This window comes from Lepus europaeus, chromosome 1, assembly GCF_033115175.1.
Source record: "Lepus europaeus isolate LE1 chromosome 1, mLepTim1.pri, whole genome shotgun sequence".
NCBI lineage: Eukaryota > Metazoa > Chordata > Mammalia > Lagomorpha > Leporidae > Lepus > Lepus europaeus.
The window spans coordinates 114,237,331-114,265,125 of NC_084827.1; the positions used below are offsets into that span (position 1 = coordinate 114,237,331).

The following is a 27,795-nucleotide window of genomic DNA, read 5'->3' on the forward strand; positions in this document are numbered from 1 at the left end:
AATAAATATTTTTTCATAAAAAAAAAAGATTACTAGCTGGGCTTTTCATTCACTGTGCCTACACAATTTCTTTATTTGATGAACAGGTTGATTTATGGTATTCTCTAAAGTCCATTTGAGCTCTAAAAATTCTCTCTATATTCCTATTAAACCCTATACATTTATGGAGAACATTAAACAATATCAGTTCTAAAAACCACAAAATCTACAAAATACAAAAAATTGATTTAAACATGAGCCTAGACTACTATTTTAATTTTTATAATTTGTAAAGAAAATGAATCTGTGGTGACATGACTACAATCTGGCTCAGATACTAAACACATCAAGCATCTAAATTTAACCCTAGCCTATGCAATCTTTATAAAGAATTTGATTTCTATTAGAAGACAACAGTCAAGGCTTGCTAGTGTATGTTCTCTTAAGCTTCTTTTTCAGTATTTCCTACTCAAGATTTAGAAGAAAAAAGTCAAGCAATTACATAAATCATTATACCAATAACAGCAATAAAATAATAAGCATCACATATTTTGGATATTTATTATGAGCCAGGCACTACGGCAAATGCTTAATTTCTATTTTTCCCCCCACTTAGTCTTAACAATATCTCTCAGATAGACAATATTATTTCAATTTAAAGTTAAAGAAACTCAAGGTCAGAGGAAATAAAAAATTTCCCCAAGGCCAGTCAGCTTGAAAGTCTGTTTCAAGTCTATCAAATTCTATGGCTTTTTTTTTTTTTTTTGACTTATTTGTTTATTTGAAAGGCAGAGTTACAAAGAGACAAGGAGAGACAGAGAGAGAGGTCTTCAACCTGCTGGTTCACTCCTTAAATGACTGCAATAGCTGGAGCTGGGCCAGGCTGAAGCCAGGAACCAGGAGCTTCTGCTGGGTCTCCCACATGGATGGCAGGGGCAAAAGAACAAGGGCCAGCCATCTTCTGCTGCTTTTCCCAGGTGCATTAGCAGGGAGCTGGATTGGAAGTGGAACAGCCAGGACATAAATCTATACCCATATGGGATGCCTGTGTCACAGGCAGTAGCTTAACCTGCTACCCCTCAGTGCTAGCCCCTATGGCCTAACTCTTATCTATTACCCCACATTGCCTTCCTAACCTAAAGTCAAAATGAATCCCTTCCAAAAATATCTCTGAAAATAATCTCTGTTTTTCTGGTTCCTACTTTCCTTTCAATTACAAGGCATCAGGTTGAAATTAGAACCTCAGTGTGACTTAGAATAAGTTCTAAGTAAATTGTGAAAACAGTGCTGCCTATAGTTCACCTTCATTACAACAGATCAGAAATAAAGAATTATTAAACTTTATTCTTTGAGTTACATAAACTATAAACCAGGCAAGCTTATACGATGGAATCAATAGGAACAAAAAATGCTCTATGAGTCTAGACAGGTTTGGGGGACAGAAACAAAACCAAGAAGCAGCACCAACGGCTGGGAACTTGCTTGACTTTTACGGGTAGGCTTCCAGGGTTGGCATTTGGTGCAGCAGCTAAGTTACCACCTGCGATACCTGCATTCCATATCAGAGTGCCTGGTGCAGTCCCACTTCCCATCCAGCTTCCTGCTAATGTGCATCCTGGGAGGCAGCAGGTGATGGCTCAAGTACTTGGGTCCCGCTACCCACGTGGGAGAGCCAGATTGAGTTCCTAGTTCCTGGTTTAGGCCTGATCCATCCATGGCTGTTGTGGGCATTTGGGGGAATGAATCAGCAGATGGAAAATATCTCTCTGACTTTGTCTGTTAAAAAAAAAAAAAAACCACAAAAGTAAATAAAGAAAGATTTAAAAAATAAAGTTAGGCTCTCAGGAGTATCTTTAATGAATGCTGGCAGGCCCAGAACCAGAGTTCCCAGGAATTTGCGAGAGTTCCTGAGACCCCACAGAAGTTCAAACTCATCATAATGATGACTGTGCAACAACAAACACCATTGGCATCTGACCTAATTTCCTGAACCGAAAGCATATTTGTTATAACAGGCATATTGGAAGAGTGACTTCTCAGACCACAAGTGAGAAATGTAGTCTCAATCTGCTGTTAACCCACCACTGGTTTGGGTCAATAATGAGAAAAGAACATAGTGTGGAGAAATCGGCTCTGTCCTCCTCTTGACTGACCTAAACAGGTATATTAATGATCAATTTTCTTTCTTTTCTTTTTTTTTTTTAAAGATTCACTTATTTATTTATTTGAAAGAGTTACAGAGCGGCAGAGGCAGAGAGAGAGAGAGAGAGAGAGAGAAGTCTTCCATTGGCTGGTTCACTCCCCAAATGGCTGCAACAGCCAGAGCTGAGCCGACCCAAAGCCAGGAGCCAGGAGCTTCCTCCTTGTCTCCCATATGTGTGCAGGGGCCCAAGGAGTTGGGACATCCTCTGCTGCCTTCCCAGGTGCATTAGCAGATAACTGGATCAGAAGTGGAGTTGGCCAGGACTCGAACTGGCGCCCATATGGGATGTTGGCGCAGCAGGTGAAGGCTTAGGCCACAACTCCACAGCACTGGCCTCTCAAATTTTTTCTTGAAGGGACATTCTTGCTCTCAGGCTGCAGACACAGAGTTAATTGCTCTATGCTAGTGGCAGTAAAAAGGATGTCATGATTTGTTTAATCACAGCCAGATGAAGCAACTTCTCAATTATTCATTTATTAAATTCAACACTGTTGAGGGTAAGAAGGAATATGGTACACTAACCATACTGAAATAATTCAGAATTCACTCTGAATCACACTGAACATCAAACACAAAGAGTGAATTAAACCATTTGTGTATCTGACATACATGATATGATTAATATGAATTATGAAAATTTATTCTAAGTTGCCATGTAACAAAAGGCAATTTAAAGTTATTTTTGCACATCAATTACGCAAATACCTGAGCTCTCAGTTGAAAATTTCCACATGTCACTGATAAAGTTCTTTGTCTAATGAAAGAAAACTCATGAGTTATGAAATTAAAAGTGTATTTCTGAGAGCACTACATGAAATGTTACACAAACCGAAGCCAACATATAAACAAGAACCCTAAATTTATCAGCACAAAACTTATAGCTACCTTTATTTTCACATGGAGAATTCTCTCAGGGGCTGGTGTTGCAGTGTGGTGGGTTAAATCACTACTTGGGACACCTGGATCCTGTATCGGTTTGCTTGGCTAGAGTCCTGGCTACTTTGTGCTTCAAATTCAGCTTCCCGTTTATGTGTCTGGGAGGCAGTGGAAGATGGCCCAAGCACTTGGGTCCCTGTCACACTCATGGGAGATCTGGATGGAGCTCCTGGCTCCTAGCTTTGGCCTGGCCTTCCCTGGCTGTTGTGGACATTTGAGGAGTGAATCAGTAGATGAACATCTCTTTCCTGTCTCCCTGTCACTTCTGCCTTTCAAATAAAATAAATAAATCTTTAAAACAAACAACAAAAACCTCTCAAATGGTAAGGTATTCACAACATAAGGTATAGTGAAGCTCTTACTATTTTCCTTGACATAAAGAAGTCACCTTACATAGATATTTAAAGGATATTTTAAAGTAAAAATAGAAGCTTCTTTTGTTATTAAGTTTTAAAAACCCATTACATTTGCTAAATGGCCAGTTGAGATGTAACACACTGGAGATGTTTTTAGGAAATTATAAAATATAATCATGTTAAGTAAAAAACTGCCAAATGTATCTTTCTCATTTCTCTGAGTTAACTTGCTTTTAAAAGAAATATGAGCCATAATAAAATTGAAAAGAAGTTATGAAAAGGAAATGTGGAATTAAAAATCGTTAATCTGGGCAATCTATTTGAAAGAAATATTGCTAATGAGAGCCTGGATGTTATATATTTTAATCACAGAAATGAATGTCAACCTTCCTGCAGCAAGGACGACTATTTGTGATGGCAAACGTCCTTATTTTCAGATTGTTGAGGGTCTTTCCTGATGGTAGTTCTCAGCAATGGCTGAGGCAGTCGGTGAGAAATGGGAGCTAGGAGTGACAGGTGAATATGGCACACACAGAGACCAAAAGTAATGTTCCGGAGACTTGGCCAGCACGGGAGAACAACCGGTATTTCCTCCCTCTGGCATTACAATAAAGCGAGAAAAGGTCAATAAGCAGCATTCCTGCTGTTTAGTAATCTGCACGCAGCACACCTTGTGGGGTGAGAAAACAGGGGCTTTCCAAGACTTGGAGAAGATGGTAGCTAACAGTGGCACTGGCACAAAAGCCAGGCCAAGGATTCCTTCCGCTTCCTGCCAAGTTTGGGAGCAGAGCTTTTAAAGGACCTGTAATCACCTTGACCCACATTCATCAGAGACACTGAATATCATATCAGAAGCCCCACACAGGGTTTCTGCAGACTGGCCAATCCCGATCCTTAGCAGACACTGCACTGGGTGGCTGTCCCCGTAATGTCCTGTCACTCAACATAGGTCCCCAGAACAAAAGTTTCTTTCTTTGTTGCCTCCCCAGCAGCCTCAGCTTGTGCTTGGCATGACCTTCCTGTGCATGTGATCGTTTGGTCACCTCGTGATGCGTTCCCCTCCCTGCAGCGGTCCCTTGACCCATGTGAAGCCCACCACACTGGTTGGTGCTATGGGGGTGATGCCGAGGGGCCCAGCAGAGACTTCTACCTCTCTGAGCCAGTCTGAACTAGAATCCTTTGTTCTGTGTCTCCACAGCAGCCAGCACACTTGCTCGGAGAGAGACTGGACATCCTAATAAGCAAATCAAATGCTTCCACGCGGTATCATCAGCCCTCTTCCCCGCCTGCTTTTTCTGCCTCTATAGAGAAAGGCCAGTCACCACCTTTCTATTTCAGTCACACTACGGTTCTGTGGGAACTGTCATTTTCCTTTACTGCGGTTTCCAAGGCCCTAAAATAACCTTCTCATTAGCTTCACTCAAGTTCATTGTTAACATAAATAGGACAAAATAGGCAGCCGTGCACAGAGCACTTTACAGGAACATTATCAATGCTGCTCACCTACATTCTGAACTGAAATATTCAAAAGAGGGTACAAAAATTCCTTAGTTTTTGATATTATCAAAAATATGCTGTAGATAATTGTTAACTTCCCAGAAATGAATTTTAAACCGATTGATAACTGTTCTTTCAGTTTAGGCTTGACTGTCTCTGTCATATCCAGGTGGCCACTTGCAGAAGCTTGAGTGATGTGGAAAATATGCCCGTGCAGCTGCTGGCAAAGCTGCAGTTACACTTCCTCAGAAGCAGTGGGACAGAGCTCCTGCACAGGAACGCCATGCTGGCTGATCTGCAGGCCGGACTGCCACTGGTATGCACCCTCAACTCCAACCCCAACCGCTCCCTGGCCGTGGTCCACCCTGGGGCTGCATGGTTGGAGCTCATAAAAATAGAAAGGTTCCATTGTGGGTCAGGTGCTCCTCTTTCCGGTCCACCCTCCAGGACGCATCCATGCTCTAGATGAGCAGGGAGAACTAGCTGTAAGAAACTGAAAACAGCCGGTGCCGCGGCTCACTAGGCTAATCCTCTGCCTTGCGGCGCCGGCACACCGGGTTCTAGTCCCGGTCGGGGCGCCAGATTCTGTTCTGGTTGCCCCTCTTCCTGTCCAGCTCTCTGCTGTGGCCAGGGAGTGCAGTGGAGGATGGCCCAAGTGCTTGGGCCCTGCACCCCATGGGAGACCAGGAGAAGCACCTGGCTCCTGCCATCGGAGCGGCGCGGTGCGCCGGCCGAAGCGCACCTACCGCGGCGGCCATTGGAGGGTGAACCAACGGCAAAAGGAAGACCTTTCTCTCTGTCTCTCTCTCTCTCACTGTCCACTCTGCCTGTCAAAAAATAAAAAAATAAAAAATAAAAAATAAAAAATAAAAAGAAACTGAAAACAATCCAGAGGATAAGAAAGCTCAGCACCATCCCCTCTGCCCATTAAGGGCAGTGAATGATGGCTGTCTCATTAGCTCAGTTTCCCCAGCTACCTTTGCTTCAAACTTCAGTCTTAACTGTAGACTCAAGACCAACAGTTAACTATCTATCAGTGGGATTAGGGATTTCATTATGTGTGGGTTACACAGAGGGATGCAAACAGCTCTCCCCAGGAATTTCAGGACAGCTGATCAATTGATCTAGAAACAAATTCTATCTCAGAGGTTGGAAAACTTCCTCTGTAAAGGGCAAGGTAGTAAATGTTTAGTGTTTGTAGGCCTCATATAGTCTCTGTAGCAACTACTCAACTCTGTAGTTAGAGCTCAAAAGCACTCACAGACAATATGTCAACAAATCAGGGTTCCAATAAAACTTTATTTATTAAATCAGGCAGCAGGCTCAATTTGGTTCATAAGCTACAGTTTGCTGTCCCTTGCTCTACCTAATGGTGACAAGGATGTTGCTACAAAGTGACTGAGAAATGATAATCAAAATCAAATTGCTGAGGCAAAACTCATCTGCAGTATTAAAAGCCAGAACAGTGGTTGCTCCTGATGGGGTCAGAGGGAGTGGGGAGCAGTAATGTAATGGGGAAGGGGCATCAGGAAGCTTCTGGGTTCCTGTGATACTGTTTGTTGATGTAGGTACTGTTTAAATACGTGTATCCACTTTGTGAAAATTCATTTGTGAGTTATATAAGCTTTTGTGTCTATTTAGTACTTCAGTAAATTACTTTTTTAAAGGAAAAAAAATCAACATGGTCTAAAGGAGAAAGCATTTTAAGTAAAATAAATAGGAAAAATCCTAAATACAGGGCGTAGGAGTTGGACAAAGGGTTCCCAGCTCTGGTGAAAAAATGGCTCAAATTTCGTTTTAAAGTGTACACTTTTTAAATTATGGTTAAAAAATACACAATATAAAATTTAACATCTTAACCATGTTTAATTGTACAGTTCAGTAAAGTGACTTCACACTGTTGTGAAACAGATCTCCAGAGGGTTTTCATCTCGTCAACGATAACTTTGTATTCCGTTAACTCTCCCTGCCCCTCCCCCTTGCCCTTGACAACCACCATTGTACTTTTTGTTTCTAGGAATTTGACTACATTAGATATCTCCTAAGTAAAGTCATGGAGTATTTGTGACTAGCTTATTTCACTTAACAAAATGTCCTCAAAGTTCCTCTGGTTTTGCTTTTATGTTCCACTTTTTTTTTCTTATCTATTCATCCAATAATGGGTTTTTGGGTTGCTTCCATCTTTGGGTACAAATACCTCTTTGAAACCCTGTTTTCAATTCTCTTGAATATTAACCAGCGGTAGGGTTACTGGATCACTCAGTCATTCTACTTTTAACTTTTGACCTCCATTCTGTTTTTCATACTGGCTGTACCATTTGATAATCCCACCAAAGCACACAAGAATTTCAAGTTCTCCACATTTTCACCAACATTAACATTTTATGTATATATTTTTGATAGCAGCATAGGTCAATTCTTAAAACATAATTTATGGTGGTTGGCAAGGCCTTTCCTAAATTAAATTATAAATACAAAGGCTTCCAAACCTTATTGAAATTCTGTTTATCCTAAAAGACTAACAGCATTTTAATACAACTTTTACTTGCTTCACTCAAAGTTCCTAGCAAGTGAAAAAGCACAACAGCAAACTAAAAGCATCATAGCAAGAGAAAAATTTAAAGTTGTTTTCATGTCTAGTTTAAAATGAAACTCATATGTGTCTAGAGGGTCTTCAAAAAATTCATAGGAAAGGAGTATTATGCAAGAACCATGTATGGATTTAAAGTTATCTTTAAGTTCCATTTTCCATGAACTACCCTCACATCTCCCAGAAAGACTAGTAATACGATTACCAAAATACCAATTATGGGACAAATACATAATTTATTTCATTACCCGTTACATCGGAAGAAATGAGAAGGCTACCAGATGGAACAAGTGAATCAGCATGGGCAGAAGCTAGAACTCATATCTACTGACCCAAGGAAGAGGGAAAGCAAGCAGGCTGTGAAATGAACCACTGAAAGTTTAAACAGAAAAGCCTGGCTGCAGGGCTACCTTGTTCTTCTACCAGGACTCGCACTGCTGAGTTGTCCTCTACTCTTTTTCTGGCCGCTGCTTCTTCTTCTTTAGACCATTGCATGTGATCCCTATTTTTTAAAAAAATAAAAAACATTGTAGAACATGCTTTAAAATTGAACAAGGTAGAAAAAAGGTAAGGAGGGACTGCATCTTTCATTGTAGATTAGTCAAGCACAGATGATACACACTAATTCTGTGTCAAATGAATACCTGTTGTATCAGATGTTCCTGCTGATGGTGCTGGAGCTCCTACGCTTCTCCTGTTCAAATCCACTTGTGTTGCAAGCCTCGTAGCCACCTCTGGGAGATGGCTGCTGAAGAAACACCCTGACCACTGTGATGCATGATTATTTGAGTGCTGGTATGGTTTGCTGTTTTTCACTCTAAAACTAAATTTATTTGCATTTTTCTTAATTTATGAACAAAAATCCATCCTTAATTTATGAACAAAATCCTCTTTTTTTTTTTTTTTAATGAGAAAGAGAGAGAAAAATAAAGAGAGAGGGAGAGAGAATACTCCCATTTGCTGGTTCACTTCCTAAATGCCTACAACTACTGGGATTGGCTAGGTAAAAGCCAGATACTCAATCCAGGTCTCCCATATGGGTGACAGGAGCCCGATTATTTGAGCCATCATCATTATCTCCCAGGAGCCACGTTAGCAGGACACTGGAGTCAGGAGTTAACCTAGGTATTGAACCTAGGTACTTGAATATGAAATGCCAGTGTCTTAACCAACAGGCTAAATGCCCGCCCCTTGGCATTATTTGTTTAATGCTGTTTTCATAAGACTTGTATTCATTCTCTGCTGCCAGAGATGCAAGTTTTAAAGTATTCTGTTCTTACCCTACAATGTTAAAGTACTTTTATATTCATTTTTCTTATTAGCTACTTTACTTTCTAAAAATTTGATTTATTTACATTCTAGTGACAGACTACTTCATATATCATGTAAAAAAGACCACATTTTACAGATCTGGTACACTCTCTAAGTATTTTTAGGTTCACAACTTATTCTTCCTATTTGAGGAGATACTATTTTCCATTGCAAAAATATCTTTCTTGGAATAGAAGCAGCCTCTGTATACAGAAAAAAAAAAAAAAGATGATTTTGTTCAAACTATGCATTTCTTCTCTTTACCAGGTAAGACTATAAGCAAGTGGAGCAATTCCTTGAAATAAACCATTTTCCTAAAGAAACAAAAAAATCAGATACCCTACAATCAAGTTCCATAAACTATTGATAATTGTAAGAAAAACCCTTAGTATTAGTGTTATAATACACTTGTAGTTATTTGACTGATGAGACAGGGTAAATTATAAAAAATTCCTAGAGGTACATCATTTGGTGACTGACAAACATTTAGTGAGCTGTAAATATTGTAATTACTGTACTAACACTCATAATTACTGCCATTTATTATTTATTCTGTTAGGCATTGTGCTAATAAGCGTATTACACACATAATATGCCTTATTTAATTTTTAAAAGCCCTTTTTGAGAGGATTTTGCATATTTTGCATATGAGATAGAAATTTAGTAACTTCCTCAAGGTCACAGAAGCCAGGACATGGAAAAACCAGAATTCAAACTCAGGTTTGTGTCACTTCAAAGTCCATCTTAACCATTAGTCTGGTAATGTCTCCCAAGGCAGTGGAGGATACTGAGAGATGTAGGACTTAATCCTTGCCTATCATGGGTATGTTCTCCTAATGCTGGCAGCAACACGGAATGTCAATGATAACACGATGAAGCACACATGGTTAACGTCTGAGGCATAGGGATGAAGCCAATAATGGTGGCTGGGGCAAACAGGAAGGAATAAGAGAAAGGTGGGTTTGGGCTCAGGTTGGAGGGAACGCTGACAGGGCAATACTTGTGTCATCAAAAGCTGGCAATCCAGACACCATTTACGGGAAACAATGAAGAAAAATCCACTTTGATTGGTTCTCTTGTGTAACTTCAGAGAAAGTTGGAGCTAGGTGAGGGTTGGATTTCCAAGGGTCTTAACTGTGGGGCTGAGGATTCAAGTACTGTGCAGGACACAACGCTGGGGGTGAGACTCAAGCAAGATCAATTACGCTGCTGCAATGGCCAGGAGTAATGAGTCCCAGCACTAAAGTGGGGGCAATGGGAAGCACAGTGGAAGAGAGTGGTGGGGGAAATGCCAAAAAAGTTGTAGTTGTAGCCTGGGGAAAATGTTAGAGGAGGAGAAGTGTACGGGTCAGGATGTTCCAATGTCATCACACTAAGTAGAAAAGGGGGGATAACAATGACAGGAGGATGAGTTGTTTTAGGTGGAATGATGATAAACTTGGTACTATTTTAAACCATGTTTATACAATCAAACATGAGAGGGTACATTCCAGTGACTGGGCTATAAATACAATGAAAGGTGAGATACTGTTTTCTTTTTAAAAGGACTAAAACAGATATACTGAAGACTCCCAGAAATCAACTGAGAATGTAAAAATCAGAGTTTCAGGGGCTGCATTGTGGTATAGCATGTAAAGCCTCTGCCTGCGATGCTGGCATCCCACATGGGCACCATTTTGTGTCCCAGATGCTCCACTTCCAATCCAGCTCCCTGCTAATGGCCTCGGAAAAGCAGCAGAAGATGGCCTAACTGCTTGGGCCCTTGCACCCACGTGAAAGAGTCAACAGAAGCTCCTGGTTCCTGGCTTCAGCTTGGCCCAGCCCCAGCCATTGCAGTCATCTGGGGAACTCTCTCTCTCTGCCCTCACCACTCCCCCATAATTCTGACTTTCAAATAAATAAATCTTTCTTATTAAAAAAAAAAAATCAGAGTTTCAGCCAGATCCAAATGCCTTAAGGGCTGATTCTGAGGCCAGAGTGTTGTTTAGGATGTCTGCCATTCTATGAGTCTGCTGTGTATCCCACTTCCCATGTTGGATCTTTCTCTCCCTTTTTGATTCTATCAGTTAGTATTAGCAGACACTTGTCTTGTTTGTGTGATCCCTTTGATTCTTAGACCTATCAGAGCCATCGAATGTGAACTGAAATTGATCACTTGGACTAGTGAGATGGCATTGGTACATGCCACCTTGATGGGATTGTATTGGAATCCCCTGGCACATTTCTAACTCCATCATTTGGGGCAAGTCTGATTGTGCATGTCCCAAATTGTACATCTCCTCCCTCTCTTTTTCCACTCTTAAATTTAACAGGGATCACTTTTCAGTTAAAATTTAAACACCTAAGAATAATTGTGTGTTAATTACAGAGTTCAACCACTAGTACTAGAACAACAACAACAACAACAAATACTAAAAAGGATAAAGTATTACATTGTACATCTAGAGTCAGGACAAGAGCTGATCAGTTCATTGTAAGCCAAGATACCATGGAAAAGAAAAAAAAAAAAAAAAGAAGACCTAAATGAAAGATCTCTGCGAGTGAGATCCCAGTGGAAAGAACGGGACCATCAAAGAAGGAGGTGCCTTTCTCTGAAGGGAGGAGAGAACTTCCACTTTGACTATGACCCTATTGGAATAAGATCAAAGTCAGCGAACCCTAAAGGCTTCCATAGCCCTGGCAACTCATGACTAGAGCCTAGGGAGATTACTGACGCCATGAACAGGAGTGTCAAATTGTTAAGTCAGCAACAGAAGTCACTGTGTACTTACATCCCATGTGGGATCTGTCCTTAATGTGTTGTCTAATGTGCAGTGATGCTATAACTAGTACTGAAACAGTATTTTTACACTTTGTGTTTCTGCGTGGGTACAAACTGATGAGATCTTTACTAATTATATACTGAATCGATCTTCTGTATATAAAGATAATTGGAAATGAAAAAAAAAAACCTGGGTTAAATTGGAAATGGCATAGAAAATTAATTAATTTTAAAAAATATTATGTAGGATCTCTGTCTTTAATGTGCTGTACACTCTTATTTAATGCTATAACTAGTACTCTAACAGTATTTTTTTTCACTTTGTGTTGCTATATGGGGGCAAACTGTTGAAATCGTTACCTAATATATACTAAACTGATCTTCTGTATATAAAGAGAATTGAAAATGAATCATGATGTGATTGGAAGGGGAGAGGGAGCGGGAAAGGGGAGGGTTGTGGGTGGGAGGGAAGTTTTGGGAGGGGGAAGCCATTGTAACCCATAAGCTGTACTTTGGAAATTTATATTCATTAAATAAAAGTTTAATTATTAAAAAAAAATCAGAGTTTCACAGATGAAATTTTAGCCATCAATACCTAAATAAAATCTACTCATGTATAACCCGAATAATCCTTTTGTAGCTTTGTCACCTGCTGTAATGAATGAGATTAGATACATTTTTGTTTACCTTGTTTTATACAAACAATGACATAAAAATTTAAGCTAGTAACTCTATATTTTGTATATGTAAATATATTTTTAAAAACCATTATATGACAATTATGACATTAAGGGCAGTAAGTCATTTATTGAAAAAATAGTATTCCTAAGTCGGGGGAAGACCTACAACATGTAGGAAAGAAAACAGAACTACTCATTTCCTTGTAAAGAACTAAGTGTAAGATAATAACAGTATATGTGATCTGCAGCTTTAAGCATTTGTCTTAAACTGTTGGCTTTAATTTGCTATTTCTTAAGTATTTCATAGATTTAGCTATTTCTTAAATTGCTCTAACTTCTGGTACTCTTCTTTATGTTGCTTCATTTTCTTAACTGCTAAGTGAATATTATACCCTAAGCTCCTGCAGAACAGATTTTCCCACTGCATGGTTACAGAATCCCTACAGAAACCTATAAAATGTTTCTACTGTATTTATGGGGACTTCCTCCATACCTGCTGCTTTATAGCAGTTCTTTATTTTAGAAGAACCTGACTCACATACACCAAAACCGCTGCACCCGTGTGGGATACCTGGAAGAAGCTCCTGGCTTCTGGCTTCAGAGTGGTCCAGCTCCAGCCATGGGGCTATCTGGGGAGTGAACCAGCAGATGAAAGATCTCTCTGTCTCTCCCTCTCTCTCTCTGTAACTCTGACTTTCAAATGAATAAAAAAAATACTGAAAACTTTTCATGAGAATTTAAATTTGAGGAAAAAAACCTCAAAAATAAAATGTAGGCCTTTTGAAAAAGTCAAATTTTCACAGTAGAAAGTCATAATTTTGTAGTCACTCTCAGTCCTCTGGTCTCAGTTCATAATATTTTATAATATTATAATATATATTGTACATATATTATTTCTTTTAAAAATGTATTTATTTGTTTATTTGAAAGCCAGAGTTACAGAGAGGAGGAGAGAGACACAGAGAAAGAGAGATATTCCATCCACTGGTTCACTCTCCCAGATGGCCACAATGGTCAGGCTGGGCCAGGCCAAAGTCAGGAGCCCAGAATTCCATCCAGGTCTACCACATGGGTGGCAGGGGCCCAAGCACTACAGTCATCTTCTTCTGCCTTTCCAGGTGCATTAGCAGGGAGCTAGATGGGAAGAGGAGCAGCCAGGACTTGAACAGGTACTCATATGAGAAGCCCTCATCGCAGGAGGTAGCTTAATCCAATTTGCCACAACACTGGCTCCCCATATCCTACTATTTCTATAGCTGTAGTACAATTGAATGATGATTCCTTGTTTTAGCTTGGAGTTGATGGCAATATTAGTCCAAATAATTGAACATTTGATTAGGTTTGAAAAGTTAAAATACACACACCAATTGTTTAGCTTGGGATTAATGTTTTTGAGGATCCTATCTATACATGATTCTGTTGACTGTGATGCTGCTTCCTGTTACAATTTTTAATAGTCACATATAGACCAAAGCACCCAGTACAAACTACATGGATAGACTGCTTCCCTGTCTTTGTCATTTACTGTGTATATAAAAGTCTGACTGTGGAACACAATTTAAAGACAAAATTAACTAGCTGACCAAGGAATGAAAATATCAAATATTTACTCTTAGGTTAAAGGATAAAACAGTTTGTCAGTTTCAAACAAAAACTATTTCAATAATGCTTCATTCTATAACAAAGTCATATTTCTTACATACTTTACACATAAACATTATTCTATATAGCTATAAAATCTTCACCATAATTATGACTTAGAACTGCTCTCAGGATTTGTGATTTTAACCATTCCAAAGGACCTGCTAAAGGACTTACTCTCCTGCCAGACACTGCTATAAAACTGGGTAAAATGTATGAGGCAGCTGTTTTCAGGCACTGGACTATGCTACAGAGAGTGCAGGACAGTGACCCTGAGAAGAGAAATGCAGAAGCGCAGTCCCCATATTTCCTTGTCTCTGGGACACGTTCAAGACTGTGGTGCAGGGAGCCAGAACCCAGGCAGAGAGTGGCTGTCGCAGTGGCTGGCAGTTTCATGAGTGCAGGAGGCAGAGACCAGAGTTCAGAGTCACTGAGGTGCTGAGGGTTTGTACAAGAGAGAGCTGGACAGAGGGGTGAGTTCCTGAAGTCTGCCAGAGAACTTCTGCGTGGTTTTTTTTTTTTTTAAGATTTATTTTATTTATATGAAAGACAGAATTACAGAAAGAGGTAAAAAGAGAGAGAGAGAGGGAGACAGGGAGGGATGGAAGGATGGAAGGATGGAAGGATGGAGGAATGGAGGGATGGAGGGATGGAGGGAGAGGGAGAGAGAGAGAGAGAGGTCTTTTATCTGCTGGTTCATTCCCCAAATGGCCAAAATGGCTGGAGATGAGCAGATCTGAAGCCAGGAACCAGGGGCTTCTTCCAGGTCTCCCACGCGGGTGCAGGGGCCCAAGAACTTGGACTATTCTTTGCTGCTTTCTCAGGCACATTAGTAGGGAGCTGGATCAGAAGCTGAGCAGCTGGGACTCGAACTGGTGCCCATATGGGATGCCAGAGCTTCAGGCCAAGGCTTTAATCTGCTGCACCATAGAGCTGGCCCCTTCTCCTTTTATTTTTAAATATTTTATTTATTTATTTGAGAGGTAGAGCTATAGACAGTGAGAGGGAGAGACAGAGTGAAAGGTCTTCCATCCACTGGTTCACTCCCCGAATGGCTACAATGGCCAGAACTGGGCCAATCCAAAGCCAGGAGCCAGGAGCTTCTTCCAGGTCTCCCATGCGGGTGCAGGGTCCCAAGCACTTGGGCCATCTTCTATTGCTTTCCCAGGCCATAGCAGAGAGCTGGATGAGAAGAGGAGCAGCTGGGACTCAAATTAGTGCCCATATGGTCTGCCGGCACTGCAGGCAGAGGATTAGTCTACTGTACCACAGTATTGACCCCCCACCTTGGGTTTTTAGTGCTGCTGGTGGTCCACAGGGCAAGATTTTACAGGACCTAGTAGAGAGAGAGAATTCTAGAGATGGGGGTGCAGGAAAGGGAATTGAATGAAAAAAAAAAAAAAAAGAAATGCAATTGAATGGTGATAGTGCAGTGCCTAGAGACATTGCAGCTCTGGTTAAGTCAGAATGGAGCAATCTCTCTGAACACGTTGGGCATTCAGACCCTAGAAATGCCATGCCATTGGAATAAGAACCACTCTAGACTCAGGACAAATCAAAACAGACCCACCCTAGCAACACCTAAAATCAAACACGACCCAAGCAAGATATGGCTGTAATGTAAGAACTTGCCAGAAAAACTTCAACGACTTTAGAGGAACACAGCATAATCTAGACTCCACACAAGATTCATCCAAGATATCCAAGATATAATCAAAAACTCCTGGACACATGAATTGAGAGGAAAAACAGTCAGTAAGTATAGGCTTTGAGAAAATATTTGTGAATTAATATACAAGGTCTTGGGGCCAGCTCTGTGGCACAGCAGGTTAACGCCCTGGCCTGAAGTGCCGGCATCACATATGAGCGCTGGTTCAAGACCTGGCTGCTCCACTTCCAATCCAGCTCTCTGCTATGGCCTGGGAAAGCAGTAGAAGATGGCACAAGTCCTTGAGCCCCTGCACCTGCGTAGGAGACCTGGAAGGGGCTCCTGGCTCCTGATCGACACAGCTCTGGCCCTTGTGGTCAATTGGGGAGTGAACCATCGGATGGAAGACCTCCCTCTCTCTCTCTCTCTCTCTCTCTCTCTCTCTCTCTCTCTCTGCCTCTCCTCTCTCTGTGTAACTCTGACTTTCAAATAAATAAATCTTTAAAAATATATACAAGGTCTTTAAAACAGCTTTAAAAAAATACGTTCAGGGGGCTGGCGCCATGGTGCAGTGGGTTAATCTTCTGCCTTTGGTGCTGGCATCCCTATGGGCACCGGTTCTAGTCCCAGCTACTCCGCTCCTGATCCAGCTCTCTGCTGTGGCCTGAAGATGGCAGTGGCCCAAGTGGAAGATGGCCCAAGTCCTTGGCCCCTGTACCCGCATGGGAGACCTGGAAGAAGCTCCTGGCTCCTGGCTTCAGATCCGTGCAGCTCTGGCCATTGTGGCCATTTGGGGAGTGAACCAACAGAAGGAAGACCTTTCTCTCTGTCTCTCCCTCTCACTGTCTATAACTCTACCTCTCAAATAAATAAATAAAATCTTTAAAAAAATATGTTTAGGTATGGCTGTTTGGCCTAGTGATTAAGATGCCTGCATCCCATATCAAAGTGTCTGGCTTCAACAGCCACTTTCCAGTTTCTGACTCAGTTTCCCTGCTAATGCAGACCACAAGAAGCTGCAATGATGACTCAAGTAGATGGCAGGGTTCCTCCCACCCATGTAGGAGATCTGGAGTTTCTGGCTTTGGCCCAATCCAGCCCAGGCCATTTGGAGAGTGAACTAGCAGATGGGAGTGCTCTCATTCCCCCTCAAATAAACAAACAAACAATTTTTAAAGTGTTCAAAGATTTAAAGGAAAAGATGGGTAAAATGAATGAATATATAGAGGAAATCTCAGCAAAGAAATGGAAACTATATTTTAAAACAGGAAATTCTACACAATCTATATATAATATCTGAAATACAAAGTTTATTGAGTAGGCCTGACAGCTGATAGACACTGTAGAAGAGTTAGTAAATGGAAAGACAGATTTAGAAATTATTCAAGGAGAGGAGCCAAGATGGCGGTACAGCAACAAGACGTTCTGAGTCTTGGGGGGAAAACAGTTAATAAGGAATGGAGATACAGGCTGGCGATAGAGCCGCGAGAGTTTCAAGTGGAGAAACCTGGGAGTCCAGCAGACTGAGTAGGACCACACAAAAGAAGCAAAGAGTCACTGACACAGCAGAGGTGCAGTGGAGAAGCCAAATAGGGTGACTGACGCCATACCCTGCCCCTCCCTGGGTGGACCAGGTGAGACACAAGGTTGTGAGTCCATGGAGCTGAGGTTAGCAGCCAGCAGGAGAGCCGGGCAAACTGTTTGAAATTCGAAGAGGGAAGAATAGGGGAAAAGACGGAGAACTTGGATATACCCCTGCCCATCCATGTCTCCCCCTCTACCTAACCGGACCTATAGCCAGTTGGGAGAAGCCATATTGTCTGTTTACATCTCTAAATGTAAACACAGTGCTACTGTATTTGCCTTCTGTGCACATGCCCATTAATTGTGGGGCTACTTCACCACACACGCCCCACCCGGAAACAAGGATTGCAAGATTTCAGAGTAATTTCCCACCACCACTACACGAACTGTACAACAGGGAAAAGTTCTAAACATTGAAATCCTTAGCTTGTTTCATACACCAGAGCCCGGCCCAAGTAGGTGGGGCTTAGTGTACCAGAGCTCTCTTTTCTGGCCCTATCACCATCCGGAAGCGAGCAGGACTGACAGAGGTGGGACTACATATTTCCACTGGCAATGCACAAACACACAGCAGCTCACAGCAAAGGGAAATCTCACCATTAGCACCAAGACACATATTAAAGATAAAAGGAATCAGAAATGCTGAAAAACAAAGAGAAAATTATTAATAAGACTAAGGAAGATAGTATTAGCCCCAGAATGGAACATAACATCAGCTCTTCAATAATAGAAGCAGAAGAAGAAGGGATTAAAGATATGCCAGAATCAGTATTCAGAAAATTAATCGTCAGATTACTTAGAAGCAATCAGAAACACATTCATGACCTAAATGAAAAGTGTTCCCAAGAAATTGAGATAGTGAAGAGAAATCAAAATAAAATTCTAGATATGGTTATGGGGGGAAGAATCACTATAATCCAAAAGTTGTACTTTCGAAATTTATATTTATTAAATAAAAGTTTTCTATAAAAAAATTCTAGATATGAAGAATTCAATAGAGCAAATAAAAAATACAGTGGAGAATCTCAAAAACAGAATAAATGAGACAGAAGAATGAATATCCGAACTAGAAGACAAATTTCTGGAAATAACACAGACCAAACACAAGAAAAAGAAATCAGGAAATTGAAGAACACAGCTGGAGATCTCCAAGATTCTATCAAATGATGCAACATATGGATCCTAGGAATCCCAGAAGGCATTGAAACAGAGAAAGGATCAGAAGGCTTTCTTAATGAAATAATAGCAGAGAACTTTTCCCTTCTGGAGAAAGAAAGGGACATCCAAGTTCAGGAAGTACACAGAACTCCCAATAGACACAACCAGAAAAGATACTCACCTAGACACATAGTGGCAAAGCTCTTCTCAGTAACACATAAAGAAAAGATCCTAAAATGTGCCCAAGAGAAACACCAAATCACATTCAGTAGAAACCCAACTAAACTCACCCCAGACTTCTCATCACAAACCATAAAGGGAAGGAGAGAATGGCAAGACATACTCTAAGTTCCAAGAGAAAAAAACTGTCAACCCAGATTACTGTACCCTGTAAAGCTCTCATTTATGAATGAAGGAGAAACAAGGATCTTCCACAGCAAACAGAAATTGAAAGAATTTGCAAGAACACACCAAGCTCTAGGCAACATGCTCAAACATGTGCTACACACAAACACAGAAACAGGAACATCACTGGAAAAGTAGATAATTACCAAGCAAAAGAACAAATGAAATCCAAAGTACGTAAACAGAACTATTTACAGAAACATGACAGGGCAAAGTCGGTACTTAACAATAGTAACATTGAACATAAATGGTCTCAACTACCCAGTTAAAAGACACAGACTGGCTGAATGGATTAAAAAAGAAAACCCATCTATTTGCTGCCTACAAGAAAAACATCTTACCAACAAAGATGCACAGACTGAAAATGAAAGGATGGAAAAAGATAATCCATGCCAACAGAAACCAAAAAAGAGCTGGTTTGACCATCCTAATATCAGACAAAATAGACTTTAACATAAAAACCATCAAGAGAGACAAAGAATGGTACTATATAATGTTCAAAGGATCAATTCAACAGGAAGATGTGACCATTATAAATGCATATGCAACCAAACACAGGGCACCTGACTACTTAAAAGAAATGTTAAGGATTTAAAGGGAGATATAGATCCAAATACAATAGTGATGGGGGACTTCAATACCCCACTCCTCAGCAATGTTCAGATCAATGAAACAGAAAATCAGTAAGGAAATAAGAGTTAATCAAAACCATAGACCGAATAGACCTAGCAGATATCTACAGAACCTTCCACCCTACAGCTAAAGAGTACAAATATTTCTCTCTGTGCATGGAACTTTCTCTAGGATTGACCACATGGTAGGCCATAAAGCAAGTCTCAGCAAATTCAAAAAAATCAAAGTCATACCATGCATCTTCTCAGATCACAATGCAATGTAGCTGGAAATCAACAACTCAAGAATACCTACATCATATATAAACACATGGAGAACGAACAACATGCTACTGAATGAACAGTGGATCACAGAAGAAATCAAAAAAGAAATAAAAAAATTTCTGGAAACAAACAAAGATGACAATACAAGATACCAAAATTTGTGAGATACAGCAAAAGCAGTGTTAAGAGCAAAGTTTATAGCAATTGGTACCTGCATCAAGAAACTGGAAAGGCACCAAATAAATGAACTATTTATGTACCTCAAGGACCTAGGGGGAAAAAAAAAACCAAAACAAACAGCAAACTAAATCCAAAACTAGTAGAAGGAAAGAAATAATTAAAATTAGAGAAGAAATCAACAAAATTGAAACAAAAAATACAAAATATCAGTAAAACAAAGAGCTGGATTTTTGAAAAAATAAACAAAACTGACACATCATTGGCCCAACTAACCAAAAAAAAAAAAAAAAAAAAAAAAAAAAAAAAAGGAGAGAGAAGACCCAAATCAATACAATTAGAGATGAAAAAAGAAATGTAACAACAGACACCAAAGAAATAAAAAGAATCATCAGAAATTACTACAAAGAGCTGTTTGCCAACAAACTGGGAAACCTAGAAGAAATGGATAGATTCCTGGACACATACAACCTACCTAACCTGAGCCAGGAAGACACAGAAAACCTAAACAGACCCATAACCAAGTCAGAAATTGAATGAGTAATAAAGGCCCACCCAACAATGAAAAGCCCAGGACTAGATGGCTTCACTGCTGAATTCTACCAAACATTTAAGAAGAACTAACTCCAATTCTTCTCAAGCTATTTAAAATAATTGAAAGGGAGGGAATCCTCCCAAATTCCTTCTATGAAGCCAGCATCACCTTAATCCCTAAATCTGGAAAAGATGCAACAGAGAAAGAAAACTATAGACCGAATTCCCTGATGAACACAGATGCAAAAATCCGCAACAAAATCCTGGCCAATCAAATTCAACAACACATCAGGAAGATCATTCACCCAGACCAAGTGGGATTTATCCCTGGTATGCAGGGATGGTTCAACATTTGGAAATCCATCAATGTGATACATCACGTTAACAAATCGAAGAACAAAATCATATGATTATCACAATGAATGCAGAGAAAACATTTGATAAAATGTTTCATGATGAAAACTCTAAGCACATGTAGTCTAGAAGGAACATTCCTCAACATAATTAAGGCAATTTATGACAAACTCACGGCCAGCATCCTATTGAATGGGGAAAAATTGGAAGCATTCCCACTAGGTCTGAAACCAGTCAAGGATGCCCACTCTCTCCATTGGTATTCAAAATAGTACTGAAAGTTTAAGCCAGAGCCATCAGGCAAGTAAAATAAATCAAAGGGATTCAGATCAGTAAGGATGAAGTCAATCCTTATTTGCAGATGATATGATTATATATATAGGGGAAGCAAAAGACTTCACTAGGAGACTACTGGAACTCATAAAGTGTTTGGTAAAATAGCAGGATATAAAATCAACACACCAAAAACAATAGCTTTTGTATACACAGACAATGCCATGGCTGAGAAAGAACTTCTAAGATCAATCCCATTCACAGTATCTACAAAAAAAATACCTTGGAATAAATTTAACCAAAGAGGTCAAAGATATCTATGATGAGAATTATAAAACTCTAAAGAAAGAAATAGAAGAAGACATAAAAAAATGGAAAAAAAATTCCATGTTCATGGGTCGGAAGAATCAATATCATCAAAATGTCCATTCTTCCAAAAATAATTTACAGATTCAATGCCACACCAATCAAAATACCAAAGACGTTCTTCTCAGATCTAGAAAAAATTATGCTGAAATTCATTTGGAAACACAAAGGCCTCAGATAGCTAAAGCAATCTTATATAACAAAAACATAGCTAGAGGCATCACAATACCAGATTTCAAGAAATATTACAAGGCAGTTATAATCAAAACATTCTGGTACTGGTACAAAAACAGATGGATAGACCAATGGAACAGAATAGAAATGCCAGAAATCAATCCAACCAACTTATATTTGACCAAGGAGATAAAACCATTCCCTGGAGCAAGGACAGTCTCTTCAACAAATGATGCTAGGAAAACAGGATTTCCACATGCAGAACTATGAAGCAAGACCCCTACCTTACACCTTACACAAAAATCCATTCAAAATGGATTAAATACTTAAATCTACTACCAAATGCCATCAAATTACATGACAGAATTGAGGAAATTCTCAGAGTTTCTGGAAAAGACCCCAGAGGCACAAGCAATAAAAACTGAGATTAACAAGTGGGATTACATCAAATTGAGAAGCTTCGTACAGCAAAAGAAAAAAGAAACAGTCAAGAAAGTAAAGAGGCAACCAACAGAATGGGAGAAATTATTTGCAAACCATGCAACTGATAAAAGATTAATAACCAGAATTTATAAAGTGATAAAAAAATTAACAATAGCAAAGCAAAGTCAAGAAGTGGACAGGGGCCGGTGCCATGGCTCACTTGGCTAATCCTCTGCCTGCAGGGCTGGCATCCCATATGGGCGCCAGGTTCTAGTCCTGGCTGCTCTTTCTTCCAGTCCAGCTCTCTGTTGTGGCTCGGGAAGGCAGTGGTGCTTGGGCACCTGCATCCATGCGGGAAACCAGGAGGAAGCACCTGGCTCCTGGCTTTGGATCGGTGTAGCTCCAGCTGTAGCAGCCATTTTGGGGGTGAACCAATGGAAGGAAGAACTTTCTCTCTGTGTCTCTGTCTCACTGTCTAACTGCCTGTCCAAAAAAAAAAAAAAAAAAAGGAAGAAGAAGAAGTGGACAAAGGACTTAAGTAGACATTTCTCAAAAAAGGAAATCCAAATGGCCTACAGACACATGAAAAAATGCTCACGATCACTAACCATCAGGGAACTGCAAATCAAAACCATAATGAGGTTTCACCTCATCCCAGTTAGAATGACTTTCATACAGAAATCAATAAACAACAGATGCTGGCAAGGATGTGGTTAAAAAGTACCCTAATCTACTGTTGGTGGGAATGCAAACTGGTAAAGCCACTATGGAAGACAGTTGGAAATACCTCAGAAATCTGAATCTACCATATGACCCAGCCATCCCACTCCCTGGAATTTACCCAAAGGAAATGAAATCAGCAAATAAAAGAGTCATCTGCACCTCCATGTTTATTGCAGCTCAATTCACAATAGGTAAGACATGGAATCAACCTAAATGCCCACCAACAGAAGACTGGATAAAGAAACTATGGGATATGTACTCTATGGAATACTAGACAGCTGTTTAAAAAAAAATGAAATCCGTTCATTTACAGCTAAATGGATGAATCTAGACAATATCACACTTAATGAAATAAGCACCAAAGAGACAAATACCATATGTTCTCTCTGATCTGTGACAACTAACAGAGCACCTAAAAGGAAACCTGTAGAAGTGAAACTGACACTATGAGAAGCAATTACTTGAACAGCCTTTGTCTTGACTCTCGAGGAACAGTTTATTATTTCATTTTATTTATTTATCTTTATGCTTTTTTTCTCTACTTAATACCATTGGCTAAACTCCTTACTTAACATAGAATTACTCATATATGTATTAAATCAATTGAAAATAGATCCCAGTTAAAAATAAGCTGTACACATTCCCACAGCCTTATCCCTAAGGGTGAAGCTAAAAACTTGCCATGGGACTCCAAACCCCATTTAGCTGGGTGGCACTAATCCCATCTTATGTGATAAAATGATCATATTAAGTATGGAATTGATCATATAGATAGGACCATAAGTCACATAAATAAGACCAAGTGCCTGGTAATAACAATGGATAGAATTACAAAGGAGAGAAAGTTCCAACATGGGAAGCAGTCCACACAGCAGACTCATAGAATGACAAATGCCCTAAACAGCACTCTGACCTCAGAATCAGCCCCTACGGCATTCATATCTGACTGAAAATACCATGAGAGCATTTCAGGCATGGAAAGCCAAGACATAGTGGCAAAAATGGTTCTGTATGAACTGTCTTTGTGAGTGAGACCCTACTGGAAAGAAGGGACCATCAAAGAAGGATGTACTTTTCTCTGAAGGGAGGAGAACTTCCACTTTGCATACGGCCCTGTCCAAAAACCAATGGAGTTTGTGGACTCAAAACAGCTCACGTCAAGAGCCTAGGGTGATCACTGACATCATAAATAAGAGTGTCAGTTGTTAAATCAACCACAAGAGTCACTGTGCATTTGCTCCCCATGTTAGATCTCTGTCCTTAATGTGTTGTACTATGAGAATTAACAGTGAAACTTGTCTTCGAACTGTACTTTATACTTTGTGTGTCTGTGTGGGTGCAAATAGTTGAAATTTCTACTTAGTATAGAGTTGGTCTTTTGTGTATAAAGTCAATTAAAAATGAATCTTAATGGAAAATGGAATGGGAAAGGGAGTAGGAGGTGGGATGGGAGTGGGGGTGGAAGGGCAGGAATGGGAGGAAGAAACAGTATAACCCTAAAAGCTGTACTTAAGAAATTTGTATTCGTTAAATAAAAATCTTCAAAAAAAAAATAAATGAAATTATTCAAACTAAAGAGCAGAGAGAAAAAATACTGAAAAAGAGGATTAGTCTCAGTAGCATGTGGGATAGTACCAATTGGCCTAACAAATATAAATTGAAATCCCAGGAATAAACAGAGGAGAGAAAAAGAAGGGGCAAATAAAAAAATACTGAGGAAATGAAGGCTAAAAATTTTCTGAAGTTGATTAAAAAAAAGAAGCAACCAACAGATCCAGGAAGCACAGTAAATCTTAGGCAACATAAGAAAAAATTGATAAAAAACAAAGATGGAGAAGTGCTAAAAGTAGATATTATATATGGAAAAAAAAGATATGCAAACCATAGTGATACCAAATCACTGGAGAGCTACAAACAAAGCAATGGTATCCTGAAAGTGCTAGAGGAAAATCTGCCAACTTAGGATTCTATAAGCAGTGAAAAGACTTCAGCATTTTAAAATAAAGACATTTTCAAGTAAATACAATTTGAGATAATTTCTCACAGCAGAGCCTGCATTACAAGAAAAGTTAAAGCTCCATAGGTTAAAGGAAAAGGGTACAGGGCTGGCACTGTGGCATAAGTTAAGCCTCTGCCTGTGGTATCCCATATGGGCCCAGGTTCAAGTTCCAGCTGCTCCACTTCCAATCCAGCTCCCTGCTGATGGCCTGGGAAGGCAGTCGGAGAAGGCCTAAGTGCTTGGGCCCCTGCATCCACGTGGGAGACCCAGAAGAGGCTCCTGGTTTTGGATTGGCCGTTACAGACATTTGGGGAGTGAACCAGTGGATGGAAGACCTCTCTCTGTTTCTCCTTCTCTCTGTAACTCTGCCTCTTGGATAAATAAGTGAATCTTAAAAAAAAAAAAAAAAAAAAAAGGAAAAGGGTACTAGAGACTCAGATATATAGGGTAGAATAGAGATGCTGGAGAGATGACAAGCGGAATCACAAGTGAAGTTTTTAAAGTGTATGTTAAGTGGTACAATGTAATTCCAAGTAGATTATATTAACCTGAGTAAGCATATTGTAATTTCCAGAGCAGTGGTTCTCAAAGAAAGTGTGGTCTCATAACAATAATGGGTTTTGTCTCTTTCATTTTGTTGATATTTGCATTGATGACATAAAAACAATGATGGGTAAAACTGCAACTGCGTTAGCATAGCATACACACACAAGGCAGTGGATTAGCAGTCCTGTATTCTCCCATCCAAGTACTAACCAGGCCCGACCCTGCTTAGCTTCTGAGATCAGACGAGATCGGGCGCATTCAGGGTGGTATGGCCTTAGACAGTCCTTGTATTCTCTACCATGACCCAGGGAGTGATAAAGAATATACCAGTTTTTGTTTACAAAAAAAAAAATTGTTTTTCAATTTCAGTGGTTGAAGCAGTAACAACTATTAATTTTATAAAATACTAAACCTTGGGTACACATCTTTTTAATATTCTATGTGATACAATGGAAAGCATGTATAATGCACTTCTGTGGCATATCCAAGTGTGATGGGAAACACACTTGTACTATATGACTTGTGAACAGAAGGAGTCACTTTTCCTGTGTTAGAAATGGTGAGCTGAAACCAGCTGCCTTTCTTCATGGAATGCTATTTTCACTTGGAAGGGCAATTATAGACAAAACTATAGTTATTCTGTTACTTCAAGAAAAACAATTGACAGTAATTGTTGCTTCAGATAAATTCTGTGCTTTTAAGCAAAAAATGGGAGTTTTGAAACCTTGTGTCTACAACCATGAGTATGATAGTTTCTTAATACTTACAGATTTTCCTGATGAGGCTAGTGTTAATATTAATAAATGTGATTTTGGGGGGCAGGCATCTGGACTTTTGAGACATACCCACATCCTATATTGGAATGCTTGGGTTCAAGGAACAGCTCTGCTCTCTGGAGCACCATGGGAGGCAGCAGGTAATGGTGCCAGTACTTGGGTCACTACCACCTATGTAGGAGACTTAGTTTGAGCTCCTGTCTCCTGGCTTTGGCCTGGCCAAGCCTGGTCTGTAAAGGGCATTTGGGGAATGAATCAGTGGATGAGAAATTTCTCTCTTGTCTGTTTGCCTTTCAAATAAATAAAATAAGTAAATTTTAAAAATATGAAAATTGGTGATTTTATAATTTTTTATTTTTATTTTTTATTTTTTTTATTTTTTTGACAGGCAGAGTGGATAGTGAGAGAGAAACAGAGAGAAAGGTCTTCCTTTTTGCCGCTGGTTCACCCTCCAATGGCCGCTGCGGCCGGCGCATCGTGCTGATCCGAAGCCAGGAGCCAGGTGCTTCTCCTGGTCTCCCATGCGGGTGCAGGGCCCAAGCACTTGGGCCATCCTCCACTGCCTTCCTGGGCCATAGCAGAGAGCTGACCTGGAAGAGGGACAACCGGGATAGAATCCGGCGCTCCAACCGGGACTAGAACCCGGTGTGCTGGTGCCGCAAGGTGGAGGATTAGCCTATTAAGCCACGGCGCCGCCCTAAAAATATGAAAATTGGTGATTTTAAAATATTGTATAATGAAATGTGTCAACATTTGGAAGATCTATATTAAATAGGGAATCAATGTTTTCCAAATTATCGATGCATGATATTATAAAATGATACATAAAGGATAAAGGATCCTTCCAAAGTGCAAGGTATATCAATGGATTATAATAGAATACGGAAAATTCATTCATATAGTTTCATATTGCAATACAATATTACTACTATTGAGGTTTAGTGCAATATCAAGAAAAATATCCACAGTTATCTGAAAAGGCTATTAAAAACTTACAAGGACATATCTGTGTGAGGCCAAATTTTCTTTATATATAATTAAAACTAAATGATGTATAAAAATTGAATGCAGAATCAGATATGACAAACCAGTTTCCTCCATTAAGCCAGGCATTAAAGAGATTTGCAAACATTTAATATAATGCTATTATTTGTGCTACATTTGGGGGAACATATGTGTGTTCTCATTAAAATATATCATGTATATTAACACATAATGAACTTATTATTATCCAGAAATGAATTAATAAATGTAATGTCTCAGTTTTAACTTTTAGTATGGAAAATATCAACAGATATAATCCACCTAAGTAAGTTCTTTGGGGTCCTTAGCAATCTAACAGTGTAAAGAAGTCCTGAGACCAAAATGTTTAATTGTCACAGAATAACCCCTAAAATAATCATGCAAAGTTACATGGCTAAAAATCTAGGAAAAGAAATAAAATAGAAGACAAAAAAGTATTGTGTATTCAAAAAGAAAAAAGCAAGAAGAAAGGAACAGCAGAAAGAACAGATGAGACAAAAAAGTAAACAAGAGATAACCAAACTGTAATTTACATGTACTAGTACTGAGTATGGTCCTGAGTTTCTTTACTTCCTATTTCTCTCTTATATGTGTGTGATAATAGATTATTATTTTTTTTTTTTTTTGACAGGCAGAGTGGACAGTGAGAGAGAAACAGAGAGAAAGGTCTTCCTTTTTCCATTGGTTCATCCCCCAGTGGCCACTGAGGCTGGCGCGATGCGGCCGGCGCACAGCACTGATCCGAAGCCAGGAGCCTGGTGCTTCTCCTGGTCTCCCACGGG

At 39.8% G+C, this 27,795-nt stretch overlaps 1 protein-coding gene across 1 annotated transcript in view; it reads right to left on the bottom strand.

Moving 5' to 3' along the window:
- Nucleotides 1-27,795, bottom strand: part of METTL8 (methyltransferase 8, tRNA N3-cytidine) — a 122,610-nt gene that overhangs the window by 25,402 nt on the left and 69,413 nt on the right. The window contains exon 4 of the mRNA XM_062200370.1: nucleotides 7,972-8,063. Within this exon, the coding sequence (XP_062056354.1) occupies nucleotides 7,972-8,063 (92 nt within the window). The remainder of the gene's footprint in view (nucleotides 1-7,971; nucleotides 8,064-27,795) is intronic.